Below are 21293 nucleotides of genomic sequence, written 5' to 3' on the forward strand. Positions count from 1 at the left end.
ACACTCCCTTACAAAAAGTGCCTGTTTCTCAGAATGGCTTAACAGATGCTCATGGGTAGTCAGCATGAATATTTGGTCCATACGCCACAGAAAAACCATCACATGCTCCCCATCACACTGCTTACCACCTAGGGTGGGAAGTAGTTTGCGTTCCCAACGATTCCAAAATTCCAAACTAAGTCCAGTGCCACTTGATCCGGGTCTAGCACCCTTGAACTCGATCCTCTTGGATCCATACCAAATAGCAAGGGACCCTGTGATCTGCACACAAAATCAAGTATCAAGCCAAGTACCAAATTCCTCACCCCTTAACCTAAAACCGGCCCAAAAGCATTTGGTTCCTTATTAGGGTATCCTAACACAAATCTATACCATGCTACATACTCACTATTGGGGACACTTCACTTCACTCTCTTCCTTTTCACAACTTAGAGATAGGGTTCCTCATTTAAACTCATATTCGGTCACTAAAAACAATCTAGACACCTCTCCAACTCTACCCGGCAATCTTGGTGTACAGGAACTCGTCCCACAAAACTGACTTAAACTACGCTCTGATACCAACAATGTAAGCACCCCCGCCCGGATATCCTTACCACCCGGACTATCCGAACGGGAGCACCTACGAAAGGAGAAAGAATGAACACAAGACAAGAACTACCCTGGCATGCATACACAAGACTTAAAACAACGGAAGCGAAACCATATATACATGCATGCACTACGGGTACCCCGCTAGCACAGCGGTCAAAAGATAAATAAAAGAATACAAACTCTTGTGCCAACATACACGAGACTCGAGGAATGACCTGGCACAGTAAAAATAATAGAGTAAATCCTACTCAACCATCAGAGTTGACAGGGATTGATGGCACTGCCTGTACACCATACCGACTCTGCCGCTAAAGCTGACTTCCTTGCCCTTGACTCACGCGGCCACTACCTGGATTGATAGAAAAACAAAGTGAGTCGAGAGATTCAGCAAGCATAAGAAAAGAAAGGCTGAAGGCTGCATAGAACCAATAAACTTCCCCTAGAACACCAACCCCCAAGTACACACAAGCCATGAGACGCTACAACACAATAGTATAGCATAATAAAAGCACATACCGATTTTTGGGGCCCACATAAGACACACGACACCCAAGTCCCATACCAACCTACCGCTACTCTGAAAGACAACAAATATCTCCAGCAGCCTATGCGCGCCATCCCAGGTCGGTGCTCCCGCCACCCGTGTGTCCGTGTCGGTACTCCCGACACCCGAGCCATAGGCTCCCTCGGAACGGTTCTCTCGTCCGAGAACTAATAACCTACCAGTAGCCATGCAATGCACATAGAAATGCAATGGCATAGTGAGCATCAACGTGATACACTGACGCCCATACATCCAGGCATCAGGCCATGCTCCGCCCACATAGTAAACCACACGCGATGCATATGCCTGTGCCAGATGCAACCTAACCATACTAGAATGTTTGCGTCCAAGCATACTCAATAAATTAATATCCCAACATGCAACCCGTACCCATGTACATATCAAATCATGAATAGTAATATAATGAATCTAATCGTGCAGTAAATCACATACTTGTAGAGCTAGTCAGTAGTGCCCGGCACCGGTCAACGGCCAGTGACTAGGAGTGTCCACCCGATGGTCCACTGCAGGGCCGTACAATAATCTACCCTAATGTCATCAAATAGCCGACCCTTGCCCCACTGCTCGATAGCTTGACCAAACCATAAATAAATCCAAGAAAACCGTAAATAAACCTGCACGTCTAGGAACCTAGCCCCCAAGCTAGTTCAGCATCATTCCCAAAATGAGTGGGGGTGGTACAAATCCCCGTAGGCTCACAAGTAATAAAGTTCTAGAAGTCTCGGATTTAATTTAAATAAAAACAAATGAGTAATAACTTAATAAATAATGCTAGACGCAGAATTAGAGTAAGGGAGGGGATAAAATACGAGAAATCATGGGGTCTTTCACGGGAATTAAAGAACACAAAGAGAGGGTTAGGAGCTTGGCTTTACACGGCCGTTCCTTGCCTTTTCTGCACTCCTGCTGCGAAGTAAAACATTTCTCTAGTAATTAATAAAATCATGGCTCACATTAATTAAATCTAACCGTGTAATATAAATAATTTAACCGTCTAAAATCCCACGTAGGCGCACCGCAAATAAAATCCCAATAAATCTCATATTCATTTTAAATTAAATCATGCCAATAATATCCTTAATTCATATAATTAATACGCGAAATTGAAATGCATTGAGGGAAGACGAGGGGTCTATAAAATGGAAAGAAATCGCAAAAGTAGAGAGAGCTTGCCTCTATTTAGCTGTTTACAACGTTTCTACGCTTGAATGCCACCAAAATAATACACGCTGTAAAATAGATTAAACTCTCAAAATTAACAAAATAAGACCCAAAATAAAATTCTAACCGTGCAGAATGTTTAATACATCATTCTTTACTTACCCGATTAATTAAAACTCAATTATACTGCATTTAAACTCAATTTTCCTCCCAAATTCCACCATTTTCTCATTACACGCGAGCTTCTTCTTCTTCAAATTTTCTTACTGTTTGCTGCTGTTTCGGGACGCCCGAATTGGGCTTAAGAAGAGAGCAAAATGGGCGGTTGGGGAGAGGCCACGTGGCGGTTGCTGGGGCAGCCGCTGGAGGCTTCACCGCCTCCCCGAAACGACGTCGTTTCGGGGAGGAATTTGTTGAAAAGTTAGCAAATTTCTCCCAGCCTCGCGAGCGACCGCCCGCGCCCACGCTCATCTTCAACCTATAAGGGTCTTCCATTAAATTTAAAGTGACTTTCAGTCACTTTCGCAAATCACACTTCAGCACCCATTATTTCCATTAATTGCACATACGCCTGATTTTCTATTTCATTCTTATTTCACTTACACCCTGACATTTCCAGAAATTCTACTGAATTAATTTATTTTCCTATTTCATAAATACCCCCAATTAAATTAATTAAACCTAAATTTCCTATTTCCTCAAAATTATAAAGCAAACATTTTTCTTAATTCTCCAAATACCCAAATAAATTAATATTCCCTTTTAACCCACAAATATTTAATAATCACCACAAATACAATAATTAATAATTATCACCCATTTTCAAATAATTTAATTAATTAACTTTAATTCCTTATTTTCCTCAAAACCACATAAATAAATAATTTCTCTTAAATTCCCAAATATTCAATAATGTCCTCAAACACCGGTTTAAATAATTATTATTTATTTACAAATTTTGGGATATTACATTTATTACATATTTTCTTAATGTACGGGTGATATTTGTGTAAGATCGAGTTAATTATACTAATAATCATTCAACTTTACATTTTGTTACTGTTTAGTCACTGAATTTTGAAATATTATCTGTTAGTCACTAATATTTTAAAACAGTTACTACTTAATCATTGAACTTTAAAATGTTACTTGTTAGTCACTAATATTTCAAAACTGTTTCTCATCTATCACTCATGAACTTAAAGTTCAGTGACTAACTAATGATGGGTGAGAAACAATTTTGAAATATTAATGACTAGTAGGTAACATTTTAAAGTTCAATGACTAAGCAGTAACTGTTTTGAAATATTAGTGACTAACAGGTAATATTTCAAAATTCAGTGATCAAATAGTAATAGAATATAAAGTTGAGTGATTATTGGTATAATTAATCTGTGTAAGATCATACAATTTAATATTTTTTTTTGGGATGATCGTCCTTGTGCGATTCTCGATATTCATATCCTCGATTACGCTAGAAAAATAAATTGCATGTGTGAGACTTTACTTCACTGTGTAGGGCGAGGATCGAACTCACGATTTACCAGACTGACACTGACATATTATTTATCCAACCACTTGACTTATGCCTTGGGGGCAATATTCTATTTTCTTGCTACTACTTATAGTTATGTCTTACTCTAGTAAAAATGGATAGTTCTAATTTGAATGATTTTAAGTGCGATGGAAAAAAAAAAATGTATCAACTATACAATATTAATGACACAATCTAGATGTTGATTATTTTATTTGCTCATTTTCTAAATGTCAAAACTTGAAAATTAGAGGAGTATTTTCGCTCGATTTCTACTTAATCTTAATGTTTCTAGTTTTTCTAATTTTGCAACGACTTGTCAGCAATAGATTAAATTAGAAAATTGTCAAATATAGGACTAAATTTGATTGTTGTGCTCAAATTTCCCTTTAGTTATTCTATATCCTACATAGTTGTTCTATTCCTATCTCTATTAGTTAATTGCTAGTTTATTTGTTTTGGTCCAAGTTTATTCCTACCTTTTTAGCAAACACACAAAAAAAGAAAATAAATTACTTCCAATTATGTGTTTCATTTTATCATTATTTTTATTCTTATTTTTGAATGCCTTTAAAATCTAGTTTTACATAGATATGTTATAATCCAAGATGAAATGATTTGTTTTCTGATTTTATTGCATATTTAATTTTTTAAATTTTTATTTTTTTCATCTTCTCATTTGTGAAGGTAATTATAACTGCCAAGAAAATACTTGAATATTTCCTTGGGAAAGGCGCCATTCTTGACGGTTTGTAACTGCTAGCAATACTAGATCAATATTAGTAGTTGCTATTGTTTTGTCTTTGATGCTTTGATTTTGATGATAAAAAATAATATTATTTTTATGTTGAAAATTTTTGTTCTTGGTGCACCTAAATTATGTTTTAAGTTTTATGTGCACCATCATGAAATTCAATTTCAACCAATATCAAAAATTTCATTCTCAAATCTCTTGATGGCATTTGGTTTGGAAAACAAGTTTTTATTGTCAAAAGAATTCTTTATGTTTGATATATCAAAATTGACTATATTTCATTTGAATCTTAATTCCATATTTTAATTTTGAAGGTCAGCATGTTAACCGTTTTTGAAATATGGTCTACCATTTTTGAAAAATGGTCGACTGTTCTTGAAAAATGGTCAATTGTTTTCTCTTAAAGTATCGACTGTTTTATGAAAACTCTCAGCCAAGTGTGATTGACAACTACTGTATCATTTTCAATCGACTGTTTTCTGTCTTATCAACCGTTTTTGCTTCTCCTGTCGACTGTTTCTTTTGAATTTGCACTAACCAGTCGATCAATCCATTGTTCTAGTTGACTGTTTTTGTTGCAGATAACTTTAACAATTAGTTTTGTTGGCTCCAACGGCTAAATAACAGCTAGTTTGTTTCAAACTTTGGAGAAGCCTATAAATACACCTTAAAAAACTCTAGAGAAGACTAATGAGCAAGAATAAAATCATTTGAGCTTACATTTGTATTTTTACCTCTCAATTGTACTTGTGTTTTCATTTTTCTCAAAAAGGCTTTGTTCTTCATTTGTATCATTTTATTTAAGCCTTGTTTGTAATCTTTGAGTGATCATTGTGTAACTGAGAGTGTCTACTCTCAGATTATCTCTTTGTATATCTTTTTTGTATTTCCTAATTTGTGAGTTAGAAGGCTTACTTATGTATAAGTAACAGGTTGTCTCTGATAGAGGTTTATGCTAGAGGGCTTATTTGGTTAAGTAGGAGTTTTAGTGGATTGATTTTGAAATCCTTAATGGGGAGCTAAGATAATGGAGTAGGTTGAGTTTGAGATGAACCACTTTAAATCGCTTGTGTCTTTAATATATTTTGATGTTTCTTTTGGTTGTATTTCATAATTATCTTTCAAAATCTCCTAAAATTTTTTAAATTATTAAACACCCAATTCAGCCCCCCCATTTCTTGGGTGTGTGGTGCCATTCATTGTGCCAACCCAATAGTTGCAACTGTCAGCATACCCCAAGTTTGGACGATGGCATTTATCGGCAGTTTTCATTTATTGTTGAGAAGCTTAATTTCTTAATGTCTGTCCTGTAGGTGATTTTTGTGCCTTTTCTTAATATAATGTTCACTTGTTGAGAAAAACCCTCCCCCTAGTAGTGGCAACAACTTAAAGATTTTGAGATAAATGGTGAAGAAACCTATGGTTTGTCAACTTAAGAAAATCATTTATAGTTTAAAGTAGACTTCCAAACAATGGTATTTGGAGTTCATGAAATTGTTTCATCTTTTAGGTTTATGGAAAATACAATTGATTTTTATATATTGTCATGGGGTGCCTTATAATTTTCCTAAATTTTCCCAACTCTCAAGCAATTTTGAATCATCTTTCCCCCTAGAGAGTCTCTGGGGCAGTAACCTCCCAGACCTCGATTGATCTTCGGGATCGGCTTGCTTTGTTTTCTGCTAAGTCTTTGGATGCCCTTCGAGGTCTCTTGGACCAAGCCATCTGGTGGCCTGATTCCTCTTCAGGGCTACCCAAAGATAGCCATCGAGGTAGTTCACCTTGAAGTCTTCTCTAGGCCTTCCAAGCCTTTTGATGGTACCCTTTTGGAAAAGCTATTCGGATCATCTATGGCTCCCGCAATTTTGCCTATAAATAGGAAGTTCTTCGAAGGATTGAGGATCTTTTCGGGGAGAGAAGGAGCCTGGCTCAATCACCCTTTGTCACTATGTGTTCTTGCACCTTTGACCCAACACTCTGTCTCGCTTAGATCTTATCCAGAAATAGTGAAATAATTTACATCCCTCTTCGGGGTCTGAACACAAGCATCTAAACACGTGTTGTATTTTCGTATATATTACTTGGGACATATTTCTCAGGCTTGTGTATGACTTAGGCATCAAAGAGCTTGCATGACTTTCTGACATTTGTTGTGCTTGTAGGCGAAGTCCCAAATTGTTCATCCCCAGCTCTGGAAGACCTGACTACCAAAGAACTTTAGGGCTCCTCATTGCCTGTTACCCAAAGCCCTTTTTGGGCATCTCACCCTAAAAGCCCCTTTGGGCTTGGACCTCATTGAGCCTTGACTCCCACACAATCTAGATGTGCCTTGGCCTCGTTGGTGATGCCCTAGACCCCTTGGTCGTGGTGAAAAACTCTACTTTGTCTAATCCTAAGATAAATAAATTTAATTGTTGTAGTTAGACAATAACATATATATCTCAAGGTCAATTGGAGCAGTGTTATCTTCTTGGCTTTATATGTTGATAATATTTTATTGGTTTTTAGTGATTTGGGATTACTACATGATGTAAAGAATATGCTATTGAAAAATTTTGACATGAAAGATTTTAGTGAAACAAGTTTTGTTCTAAACTATTAGATCAACAGAGATTAAAAACGGAAAAATTATTGGTTTTATCTCTTATCTATTTATATTGACCGAGTGTTAAATAGGTTCAACATAAAGAATTACAAATTGAAATAGCTCCTATTGTTGAGGGAGATAAGCACAGCAAGTAACAATGCTCTATGACTGATCTCAAGAAAGCTGAAAATAAAAGAATTTCTTATAGCAGTACTGTAACGAGTAGTTTAATGCATGCAGAGATCTATACCTGACCTAATATTGTATATGTAGTGAGTGTTCTTGACAAATATTGTCTAGTCTTAGAAAGGAACATCAGGTAGTTGCAAGTAAGGTAATAAAATCTGTACAAAACTAGAAATTACACATTATTCTATTAAAAGTAGATCATTTTGAGATTATAGGTCATGCGGATTTAGTTTTGTCAGTTGTTCGATTATAGAAAATTTACAACACTTAGATCAATCATAAATAAGGAAATACACATCTCTCTGTTCCTAAAATCTATATAGTCTCACATTTTTTTCTTACATCCAACAACAATATATTGCTAATACAATCATATTAGAAATAATTCATTACCGTACTGGGAAATAACAAAAAATCATTAGGACTGCCTGATATGGAATTAAGCTTCTTCACTTGCTTCATGTATGGCCATCTCCAACAGATAGATCATTGCGTTAACGATCATTTTCATGTCGGAGAAGCATCTCTATTACTTGGCTCATGGTGGGTCTTGCATCTCTGTCTTCCTCCACGCACCGTAAAGCAACATCAACCAATACTTCCATCTTGGCTACATCAAATTCACCCTGTAACTTTGGGTCTACAATCTTTTCAAGTGAATCCGAGCCCTTTCTACGACCATTTTCACTAATCTTCTCTCTGACCCAATTAACCAGCCCTCTGACCTCCATCATCTCCCCGTCGTTGCTAAAGCCGGTGTGATGACCAATCATTGGGGTCTTCCCCGTGACCATCTCCAGCACAACCATGCCATAGCTATAAACATCGACTTTAGAGGTGATGTGGAGATTTAAAATCCACTCGGGAGCCATATAACCTCTTGTTCCTCGAATCCTCGAGAAGCTTGAATTGCTATTGCCACCGGCTCGGTTTAACAGCTTGGAGAGGCCGAAGTCTGCCACTTTTGGCTGGTAATCACCATCCAACAGTATGTTCTGAGGCTTCACGTCGCAGTGCAGAACCCATTCCAAGCATTCTTCGTGGAGATAAGCCAAGCCCTTAGCAGTTCCAACTGCAATATCAAATCTCTGATGTGAATTAAGTGTTTGGGAAGAAGACAGGGTTTCTGCCAAGGACCCATGTTCCATATACTCGTAGACCAGAAGTCTGTGCTTTCCTTCCACGCAATATCCCCACATCTCTATCAGGTTCATGTGGTTAAGACTCCCGATGGTGGTTAACTCTACCATAAATTCTTCCTTTCCATGGTAATTAGCTTCATTGATCAGCAGCTTGATCGCGGCAACTCGGCCATCTTGCAACACCCCCTTATAGATAATGCCGCTGCCACCTCTTCCAATCTCGTGCGAGAAATTTCTGGACGCTTTCTTCAGCTCATTGTACGTGAATTTTCGAAATCCGGTGTTGAGGATAAGGAGACGTTGTCTAGCCACACCTGTTGAGAATAAAAGCAAGAACATCAAAAACAGAATTCTCTTTCTCTAAACTTTTAGCTTAAATGAATTAATTAATTGTTAAGAGTAAGGACCTGATCTATCACGTTGGGTTATGTATATGAAGCACCCCACGACACAGATACAAACAATCTCAAACCCTGCAACTGCGAAGGCAAAAGAAACCATGAACTTCAATTTGGCATTTTGTTTTGGTTTCTTGTAGTAACTTCTATCGAGCAGCAAGCTAACTGGATGTGAACAATCCAAGCTGAGATTCCGAAGGGGTTTTATATTGAAAGACAGTGAGGCTTCCGGCAATCTCTTATAGGGCTCTGTATCGGAAGACAGTAAGTCTTTCGGCAATCTTACAAAGAGTCGATGATTCGCAGCAAGTGGTAAACGATATCCGTTGACAAGCAGTTTCTTGGGATAACAGTCCAAGTAAACCTGGGAAGAAATATATTCGAATTGGAATCCAACACAATCGCAGTGCTTCAAGCATTCATTCACACACATCTCCAGCGTGTAGTTGCTATAGGAGTTGAGATCGTAGCCGTAGAAATCGGTATTAGGAAGCTGGATGAAATCGGTCTCGCCATCCTTGCAGGAGAGAGTGATGAAATTTGGTTTGCATCCAAGAGACCAATCGGAAGGATCTATGACGTTGTAGCCTGGTAAGCAAGTGCATCTCCTTGCTTTAGCTTCGGATTTCTCATGGGGGAAGTGAGTACAAAATGAGTTGGGTCCGCAAATGCCTGTTGGAAGAAAATTATTAGAGTATAGTTAGCGAGTTATGAACAGAGGGGGACTAGACTCAAACGAAGAACAGCTATCAAGGTGGCAACACAAGATTATGGGATGTGGCTACAAATTAACATAAAAGATAAATAATACGAAAATATTATTTTTTATTTTTTTATACTTGAAATCAAGGGGTCCCCGCCTTCTCGATCACCTTTCGCAAGAATGTCTCACCTACCCATTAAATCACGGTCCGCTTGCTGCGCGGCCACACTAAATGAATAAAGTCAATTGTCATTCGAAAATGGAGCTCATGGCCCTATGGTATAAAACAGCTGACATTTTTAATTGAAGCTATGACCTTGCTATAACCAAGTCTCCCTACATGCGCAGTTAACCAGTTGAGCTATTTCGAAGGGTTAAATACGAAAATATTATTTAGACATAGGGCTTTAATATTTCATGCGATACTCAAGTAATTAATCCGTGCTTGGGTTACTCACTGCAAAAAAATGAATGTACGACACATTAATGTTGAGTCTAGTCACATAAGTTACCCAAGTGCCACTGAAATATCAAAACTAGGTTTACAAATAGTATTTTCGAAGACAATAGTATCAACAATGATCAAGAGCCAAAACTTGGGCGAAAGAAGCAATCAGGCGAACTCCACCATAGACAATACCTCGCTAAGGGTGAGGAAATGACTCCCAAAAGATTGCGCCATTTCATCCAATAATTTTGGATTTGATCAAGTCTTAGTTTATTATTTATTTTTATATTTTGACCCAATATAGAATTTCCAATTAATATGACGTATGTCTAGCCGTCGGATCTATGAATTGGCTCATATGTACTGTAAGTATTTTCCACTAGAAGGCCACAAACTAGTTAAAAGTAAAGAAATAACCCGAAAGACCATTATTGATATGGCAACTTGGATAACTTTCCCCAAGATCTTTTAATTTGAGAGTTGTCAAAAGGGAGTTGCTTCCTTAATTAGGACAGGAACAACAGGCGTCCAATAATATTTTACCATTAATCCCCAAACACACATGTCAACAACAGAAATAAGGAAAAACATAAAATTCCATAAACAAAACTGTTAGTTAAGGATAAATATTTTATGTATGAATAGTAAATATCACAAAGATATATACTTGGTTAGTAGTGAAAATTTTGTATCTTTGAAATTTGTGGTGTGCCTCTCAAACTTTTAGGTTAGGTGCACAATCACAAGATAGAAAGTGTACTCTAGCCACAATCCAAATACCCACTCTTCTGATAAGAACACTCACAATATATGATGCTCTGTAATTTTTTATATCTCAAACTTTATGTAAGGACCTCTATTTAGAGAGGAGAAAACCTTATTTGATAAATTTTAGGAGATGAAGATCAACTGGAATTCTAATTCCGTAATTATCTCACTTAAAAATAATTTCATTTAAGGATCAAATTATCTCACTTAGAGATAATTTTATTTTAAAATGAGAACTTATCTCATCTTATTTTATTTCTGATCAGATTGACTCATCTTGATTACTTTTGAATATTAATTGACCATTATCAATTATTATATTTATCTACATCTCCCACTTTGGGTCAACCAATACCCAAAGTATGAGTATAACATCTCTTATGAGAGTAGAGTTTCATACGATAAATTAATGGGCATGCGACTTGCAAGATATAATTAAGGAAAAATAAGAGAAAAATATTCATCTAAGAGTCCTCGGCTCCAATCTAATGAAATATTTCGTGTGCCCCAACTTAACATTATCTCATTCCAACAATGAGAAATTATTACTTCATATATACATATTTATGATTGTTCAAATATCATAAAGATATTACAATTGTCTAGCCAAAGAACACCTACATTCATGAAAATAGTTAAGTCTTCTTCTTGTACTCATATTAATCCAATTTGGATCAATTGCTCTCCCAAAAATGTTCCATGAGTTGAATCTATCCACTACTATACGAAACATACCAAAGTAGCATTTACTGACCCATTATTTTATAATATAGTTAAAAATTTCAAATGGCATAATATAAGACATTCACAAAAAATGTCTCAATGGACTCACACAGTGAGAATGAGGGATGTCTCATTTTGTACTCACTTCCCTTATTAGTCGTACTCATAAACACATGTAGTGTAAATTACATGTTATGGTGATTTCCTCCCACTAAGGGGCGTATGTCACTCCTATCACCATACATATCTCTTTTCAATCGCACCTCCCATTATGTGCTAGATCCGGCTCATACCAGACTTACATGATTATGGAATTATCATGTTCGACCATTACAAACATAACCTCATCTTAGTAACTATCCAAGGCATCAACAACATTTATGTGTATGGTATACTCTAGTATACTTGCTCCAAAAATATTGTCTTATCTCTATTCACTACTAAGTGATAGAGGTGATCATTTGTATGAGGGAACTAATCCTTGTTTGATTAAAATACTTATGCTAGCTTTGATTCTTTTACTCCAAACACAATAGAAAAAATTTAGACAATATTTCAATTTATTAAATAAATGAAGAGTCACATATGCAATAAAGAAATGAATTACTATCTATGTAAACCTAAAGATCTAGCATGATATCTATAGGAATCTCTAGTGATAGGCTTTGTAAGAGGATTAACAACCATCCTATGTGTAGAGATATATTGTAACACCACTTCCTTTTGCGTTATAATGTCTCTCACAAAGTTATACTCTGTTTTAATGTGTTTAGACTTGCTATGATATTTCAGATCTTTTGAATATGCAATCGAAGCTTGGCTATCGCAGTGGAGTGTAACAGGTCTTACAATGTTAGGAGTGACTCCGAGGTCAATTAGAAATCTCTTTAACAACACTGCTTCTTGTACTACAACTGAACATGCAACGAATTCAACTTCCATTGTTAACAGAGCTATGCATGTCTATTTCTTACTACTCTAGGATATAACACGTCGATAGAGAAAAAACGTACATCCTGAAGTTGATTCGTGTTCATCCAAGTCTCCACCCCAGTCAGCATCTATGTAGCCAATTAAATGCATATGTCTACCTTGGTAACAGAGGCAATAGTCTGCAATTCCTTTCAGGTATGTAAGAATCCTTTTGACTGCATTCCAATGCTTAGCTCCTGGATTTGATTGGTATTTACTTACCAATTCGACCACATAACAAATATCCAGTCAAGCGAACATCACGGCATACATGAAACTTCCAATGGCACTTGAGTAGCGTTTTTTTCATGTGAGTTTTCTCTGTTGGAGTCAAGGGACACATTTTTAGGCTTAAAGTTTGTCTCTTAGCTATTAGAGTGTTCATGGGTTTACATCTGTCCATATTGAAGCGATCAAGAATTTTTTCAATGTAAGATTCTTGAGACATTGCTAGAAGTTTTCTTGAACGATCCCTATGGATTTTAACTCCAAGAATATAAGCAAGCTCACCCATATCCTTCATCTCAAAATTGGAACCCAACCAACTTTTAATAGTTAAAACAAACTCTTTGTTATTTCCAGCCAATAAGATATCATCCATATATAAGATTAAAATAAAAAAGAAATCTTTTAACATAAACACAATGATCTTGTTGAATCATTACAAACCCATTAGCAACAATTGCTTGATGAAATCATATATACCACTGCCAAGAAGACTACTTAAGGACATGGGTAGTTTTTTTTTTTAATTTGCAAACCTTTGTTTCTTATCCATTTTTAACGAAACCTTCAAGTTGATCCATGTAGATTTCCTCCTCTAGTTCTACATAAAGGAAAGCAATATTTACATCTATTTGATATAATTCAAGGTCCATATGTGCTACGATGGATATAATTAAACTTATAGACGCCATCCTCATAATAGGAGATAATGTTTCTTCATAGTCTATACCTTCTTGTTGCATCTAGCCTTTTGTAACAAGACGAGGTCAAAATCTGTCTATTATCCCATGCACCTTCCATTTGATCCTTAAGACCTATTTATTGCCAATAGTCTTACGGTTAGGTGGAAGATCAACTAAGTGCTAGACATGGTTTGATTTCATAGACTCCATTTCATCTTCCATTTCACTCATCCATTTTTTTTTTTATTCAGGGATTTCATAACCTGTTCAAAGTTGTTAAGCTCATCAAGGTCGTGAGGAGCTACCATAAAAGCTTCCCCTTAAATCTCAAAACAATAACGAGGAATGCTTTTCCAACTACTCTTTCTGAGGAATTAACTCATGTGTGTTACTCCCACTTGGATCAAGAGTTGATGTCTTCTTATACTCCTCATTAGATCCAATTTGAGGCACACTTGGTTCAAGATCTCCTAACTAGTACAATTGGGAATCCTTATCGACCTCAACTCTTTTGGGAAAATCAATTTCCAAGAATGTAGCATGTCATGATTCAATTTCAGTAATACTCTCATCTTCATTTTCTCCAATGAATAAATATCCTTTGAAGTGTTTTGAGTGTCTCACAAAGATACATTTTTTACCCCTCGGTCCTAATTTTCCAAAATTGTGAGAAGGGTTATGAACAAATGTTGCTGACCCCCAAGGTCTTAGATTCGTTAGGCCAGGCTTTCTTCTTCACCATAACTCATAAAGAGTATTGTTCACTGATTTGGAGGGCACTTGATTAAGTATGTAGCAACAATCAACAGGGCATCTCCCTAATACGAAATTTGCAGATTTTCTTGCACCATCATGAACCTAACCATTTCCAAAAGGGTTTTATTCCTTCTTTTAGCAACACCATTTTATTATGGAGTATATGGGAGAGTTAATTACCTCCCAATCCTCTTTTCATCACAAAACTCTTTAAAGAGGTCGGATAGATACTCACACCCACGATCCGTTCTTAAAGTTTTGAACATTTTTTTTATTTGATTTTCCACCAAATTGGTGTATTGTTTAAAGCATTCCATGCTTTAGATTTGTGATAAATCAAATGAACATGTCCATAACCCATGCCTCGCCCTCACACTCATTGGACTATAGATGTCAGAGTGGATGAGCTGTAATGGAAAATCAACTATGTTGCCTTTTTCAAATGGTTTTCTAGTTATTTTACTAGCTAGGCAATGTTCACATGTGGGTAAGTCAATTTTAGCGAGTGGGCCTAAAAGGCCTTCTTGAGCTAGCCTATTTATTCTTTTTTGCCCAATATGACCTAGCCTAGTATGCCAAACATTCACATTTACATCCATATTTTCATGAGATATAACAAAAGAGTAAGCTTAATTATAAATACTAAAAGCACGATCCATATATAACCACAAATCCATTCGAAAGAAAAGCAGAACTATAGTAAATAGTTTTATAAAAACAAATCCATACTACTATCGAAGAAATTCAATCTAAAACCTAAAATAAGAAGGACTGTAACAGAAATTAAATTTCGTCATAAATCCAGAGCAAACAAGGCATCATGAATAATTAGAGTTTGTCCACCACGAAGTTGGAGTTAACAAGTGCCTATGCCCTTGACTTTGACTCTTACATTATTCACCACGAATATCCTTCTTAACTTCTCGAGTATCCCATGATATTCCACAAAGGTCCACGGTCACTAAGTACGTGGTCGATTGCTAATGAGTTTACAATCCACAAAGGATAAGAGTCAACCATCATGACACAACTAGAGACAAAAGCAACACGAGTGGAATGAAACACTACATTTTTTGCCTCAGCACAATCCCGAGCAAAATGGCCTTTTTGATCATAATTGTAGCATTTTACTTTCAAGAAGTCCTTATTCCCACCTTGCTTACCTCTTTGGCATGAGTTGGCCTTAGGTTTATCCTCGTCCGACTTTTTAGCCTTCTTACCTTGAGTATCTTTTCCTTTCCACTTTCTTTTGTGAAAGGACTTCTTGGAGCCTGATTCAACAACATATGCCTAATTAGAAATTCCAATAGCCTACAGGAACTCATCTTCCAACTCCAAATGACGTGCTATATCATCAAACGATCTGATGTTATCATTATGCATCATATTTATTTTCATATGTTCCCAAGTAGTAGGAAGAGATCTTATAACAGCTTGAACTTGCTGCTTATTAGTGAGATTATGCCGTGCTGATTGGAGTTCTCTAATCATATTTGATATCGCCTTAAGAAGTTCTCATGTTATGATTTGGACACATCTTATAAGTGTCAAATTTGATTGTAAGAATCCTTTGGCTTGATAGCGAGGTATTGTCGTATCTTTCTTTTATGGCATTCCACATATCTCTAGTATATTCATGATGCTCAAATTAACAAGAATGTCATCTTGCATAATACAACAACGTAATGTGAGCTAGGGTGTTTTTTATTTTCCAATCATTATATGCCTCTAGATCTCTCCGATGTTGGGCCGTATTCCCACCATCAAGCTGAACTAAAACATTTGTCAAAGTCTTTATGACTTTGATTTCTTCTAGTATAAATTGTACCTTTCGATGCCACATCTCATAATTGCCTCCAAACAACTTTTCATTCTTATTTAATTCTGCAACTATACTATTGGTTGTTGTAGAGATGATAATTGATCAAGGGACATGACAATCCATGAGCTAGCATATAATTTCACAGCATTATAATTGCAGCAAAACAAATCAAGAATATGATAATGTCACATATGTATTGGAATCGAAAGGTCATCGATGCTTCCAATCATCATCCATATACACATGTTTGACTATTATATAATTAATTATAAGTTGTGGAATCCACATAAAATATGCCATATCATATTTATCTTATATACATGCTCAATTTCAACATAAATATTTGCAACTACAACAATTATCATGACAAAAATAAAACACATAATAATTTTTCATGATTATAAAAAATAATTAAAGTGTATATACCACCCTAGTATGTGTTCTAGGTTAAGACAAAATTTACATAAAATTTACCTAGAGTATTTAATCCATGCATGTGTACTATAGAACATGTCGTGGAGATGAAGATAACATCACTAATTTTCAAAAAATTAGTATTCTAAAAAATTTTGGATATGCTATCAAGATAAAAGTAATTCAATTTTTTTAATTTTTTTAGTGGAAATCCGTTATTTGGTCACAAATCTGGATCGGATTAATGGATCCAGATTCATGCGTGCTAATGAGCCAGATAAACAGATCGACACTGATTCAAATCTACCCAATGGATCTCTTAATGGATTAGGTCAATCCGATCCAGATTCGACCTAGTGGGTCGACCCAACACTTTGTTGGGTCAAAACCCATCATCTTTCCAAAAAAAAAGAACTTACGGTTTCATCATGTCGATGGTGTCATCTCTTCATCTTCCTTCATCGTTGGCCACCTCATTTTTCTTCACCTTTCATCGCCGGGAGCTTTGGCTGCTGATTTGCTTCCATTAACAGTGGCCATGGCGTCAAAGCCCATATCCTCTGGTCATGCTAGGCATTATCAAGATCTCGGCCATGGTAGTGACCAAAGGTCATTAGCCATGGCATCGTTGGCCACTACTATGACGAGAATCGACCCACGACTAAGAAAACGACCATAGCGAGCCCACGACAACAATGTTGAGACATAAGGCCCATGAGGTGTGGCCTATTGAACCTCTTCACCCACCATGGTGAGGAGCTTGAACCAACATAAATGTTGAAGACCAATCGATCGACGACAATTGTGATGCTTAAGGCCATGGCTGGTCGGTCGTAGATCGTAGAGACCATCGAAAAATTTCGATTAGAGAAGCTAAGGAGATGGCGCTTGATTTGAAATGACACGTGGTCATGGCAGGGACCAATCATCACGGCCACGCCGCCCCATGCTCATCGGTGACACCACCTCCATGGTGAGGAAGACCCAACGCAATCAATCAATCCCACCGGCTGTGACACACATGGTCGCAGGCAACACAGCCTCGAGCATGGTTAGAAATAATACCAAGCAAACATAGAAAATAAACAAATTTGGGCAAAAAAAGTTCACGAGTTTCTAAAAATGTGGCTCTAATACCATTTGTTATTTATTTTATGTATAAATCATAAATATCACAAAGATAAATACCTAATTAGCAGCAAAAATTTTGGATCTTTAAAACTTGTCATGCCACGAAACTTCTCAAACTTTCAAGTCAGGTGCACAATCACATGATGAAAAGTGCACCACCTTAGCCAACGGCAATGTTGTCCACGTGGCATGAAATTGGCAAAGGGTGGGGTGAAAAGGCAGTGAATTGAGGATGTGAAATAGAAGAAGAATTACATGGGCCTTTTACCGCTTGCTCCTTTGTTTCTTTGTTTCTTTTGTCTTCTTTTACTCTGCTTCCGTTAAATTAATTGAGCGTGAACGTCACGTGGTGAATTGAGACATGAGTGTTTGTGATACAAAATCCTTGGTCTAGCATAGAAAGAGGTGATCGAAATGGCACCGAATAATACTCTAGGTGTGGACAGCTTAGGCCCATCACGATGTTAGGTGGAATTGGTCTCAATACATAATTTGTTTCTGTACCCCAACCTAACATTGGATTTTAGGTTTTCATTTAATGTATTTCATGTGATGAAATAACATGTAACTTAAATATTCAAACTGTGTATGGTGTTTGTTCAACAGCTTTCACTGTGTGATGCACGTAAAAATTTTAATTTTATCCGCACTACCATACATGTAATCTGTCAAGTATCACGAAGATAAATACATAGTTATTACCAAAAATTTTGGACCTTTGAAACTTGTAGTGTCGCGAGCCTCTTTAAACTTTCAGGTCATGAAGTGCATAATCACAGGACAAAAAGTGCACTCTAACCACAATCTAAATACCCATTCTTCTGATAAAAACACTCACAATATATGATATTCAATAATTTTCTATGTAACACCTTGCTTTTCTCAAGCATGCGTTAACTTGAAATTTCGGGAATATTTTTTTTTTTCAACATACACTCAACCTAAATCATTCCCAACAATCTTGTTCTACCTTCTTAGCATATCAAACTTAAAATGAATAAGCTAAGACAAGTAATCTTCACAAATGCGAAAGCAAGATCAAAATCTCAAATGATACATAATTGAAATTCCTTTATTCATAATATAGAAACAGTACCATTGTTTGACATGACATCTTCAAAACAAAATACATAAAGATTAATCCCTTAGAAACACAACTAAACACCTCAAACATAATCAAAATATATGCTAAAGGTCTCCAATGTAATCAATGACTACATCTCGATTACCTCTTTTCCTTTGGCACCGTTGCTTTTACCTAGAATTTTTAAATATTCTAGGGACATAGTCCAAAATTAGATGTTGAATCATCTACGTGAGGGTTCAAAAATATTTTCATGAATATATGCAAAATCATGAATAAAACAGACATATTCTGACATATCCTAGTCCAAGAGAATCCCACACAGCACTTAACCCTAACCGGGGAAAATACAGTCTCTCTAAAGGCAACACAACCACATCGACACATTGGTATAACACAATCTTGCTTAAGAGGGACAATCTTAGTGCATGAACTTGGGTATCACCCCACTATTATGCCAGGCTTTACGCTCCCACTCAAAAGCATTCCGAATCTCAACATAACACAATCTTGGCCATAAGAGGATCACATCGGCATTATCCCTAGAATCAATGTCTACCTCGGCAATAATACTATCGCTCAAAGGAACCTGGAGTGGTGTCCACTCTCAACCTTGTCACTTGAACCTATCTAGGGTGGTGTCCATTCTCAACCTCCGCCACAAATGGGCATTACTCGTTGGCACATATCCCTAGTGCTATCCCTCAAGGGCTATATCCTAGGTTGACATCTCACCTTCCACATGAAACAACACATAAACATGCCAATACCACAACACACAACATACATCATATAAAATTAATATTTTAATGCATGTATTTTAATGCACGAAATTCAATGCACGTGTATTAAACATTTTGGGATGAACCTCCCACATGAAACCTACCATTCACAGGTTAAACCATTTGTATGAAATCAAATCAAGTATAGGGTTGAACCACTCACGATATACCAAGTTTGATAGTAAAACCACTCACAATAAAACAAGTTTTTAGTATGAACACTTACCTTGAAGGTTTACCTTTGAAAGTTACGGTTTCACAACAAACGACCTAGGTTTCTCGCTCTTTTTTTAACTATTTGGCACAAACTCCAGTAATGCTTTGGAAACTGCGGTGAGGCCCATTCTCCTTCACGTCTCCTCTGATTCCTTCCCATTTTCTTGCAGATTTCTCTCCTCTTTCTCTATCACAAATCCCTCACCGCAATCTCTCAAGTGGATCTCAAATGGAATGGTTTTGAGAATAATCCTATGACCCTATTTATAGGCTTGGACTCCAAAGTGATCCAAAGGTAGAATGGAATAACTTTTCAAATCCGCAACCATATCTCTCACTTTTTTCCATTCCTAACACCTCACCTGATTACTCCTCACCATACCTCTTACTTTTTTCCATTCTAACCTCATTACTACTTACCATACTTTTCACTTTTCCCCATTCTTAATACCTCCATCTCATTACTCCTCATAATTAACCAAGGTCATACCCTCACAATTAACCTCAATTAACTTCATAATCCCATTTTAGACTTTGTGCAATCCTCAAATATCGTCTTAATAATCATCAAGACACTTAAAATCCAAGATTGATAGCTCTAAGTTACTCGATAAGTACAATTTCATCCCTACACCCTTACAAGATCTTTGTTTCATTCCAAAACCATTTCAGGGTTGATCATTTTATAAAATCAGAGCCCCTTCAGGGTTTTGTTGACTTTTTGGAATTCCCTTACAAACAATTTGATTTTTCAGCCTATATTTTAATTGTACCAAAAACTATCCCCCATTTGATTGCTTTAAGCGTCATAAATCTACTCTTCAGATGCTCATCAATTTTATTTTCCTTTTATTATATATCTAAGTCCCAGGATACTCCCTGCAATTGATTCGGTTACTCATTCAAGGTATTTTGATATCTTATTTCTACGAAATTTCATATTTTCACCAAAACATTCATTTACAAAATTTTTGGGTATTATATTCTATATGTCCCAAACCTTATGCAAGTGCCTCTATTTATAAAAAAGAAAACCTTATCTAATAAGTTTTAGGAGATGAAAATCAGTTGAAATTCTAATTTTGTAATTAACCAAAATAAGTAAAACCATAAAATTCCTTAAACAAAACTAATCAACTTCACTTATTTAAAATAAACAATACATTAATTAGAGTAACATAATTATATTTGAAATTGACCTCAGTTTAGTTGATCTGTTTCTTATGAATGTTACCAAGTTAAAAAAAAAAAAATCCATAGTCATGTTACTTTTACCATTCTTTTTCGCGTTAAATCTGGAATAAATTAGCAAGGTACTTACCATGGACCCTGCATGGCTGGGCCATGGCTTGCCAAGAAACCGTCCATCTTCCTTTTTTCTCATCTAAACTGTACAGCCGAGCATTGCCATCCACATCCATGGTTAATCTTCTCTGAACCCCAACGCCATAGTCGGCGGCCCTGAACTCCAGACCATCCGTCGACTGGAAATGGCCGGAGGTGTTGAACACTGCATTTCTTTCTCTACCATAGGCGTAGGGGGACCTTTTAGCTTGCCAACCGATTAGCCATGGATCCGGCCAGTAAAGGCTTGACAATACAGGTCCATCGTAGAGAAGCTTCAGGAAATTATCGTTGTCGA

The 21293-nt window shown here is 36.5% G+C and overlaps 1 protein-coding gene across 2 annotated transcripts in view; it reads right to left on the minus strand.

Annotated features, from left to right (window-relative positions):
- Positions 1-7576: 7576 nt before the first annotated feature.
- LOC127807558 (putative receptor protein kinase ZmPK1) overlaps positions 7577-21293 on the minus strand; it is a 14421-nt gene continuing 704 nt past the window's right edge. Inside the window, exons 1-3 of one of the 2 annotated variants that reach the window (XM_052345508.1) lie at positions 20973-21293; positions 8934-9596; positions 7577-8840 (exon numbers count right to left, since the gene is read on the minus strand). The exon at positions 20973-21293 is cut by the window's right edge and continues 700 nt beyond it. In XM_052345508.1, the coding sequence (XP_052201468.1) occupies positions 7879-8840; positions 8934-9596; positions 20973-21293 (1946 nt within the window). In that variant the 3' untranslated portion in view covers positions 7577-7878. The remainder of the gene's footprint in view (positions 8841-8933; positions 9597-20972) is intronic. The other variant, XM_052345509.1, reaches the window with a different exon arrangement.

The sequence above is a fragment of the Diospyros lotus genome, chromosome 8 (genome assembly GCF_014633365.1).
Source record: "Diospyros lotus cultivar Yz01 chromosome 8, ASM1463336v1, whole genome shotgun sequence".
Classification (NCBI taxonomy): Eukaryota; Viridiplantae; Streptophyta; class Magnoliopsida; order Ericales; family Ebenaceae; genus Diospyros; species Diospyros lotus.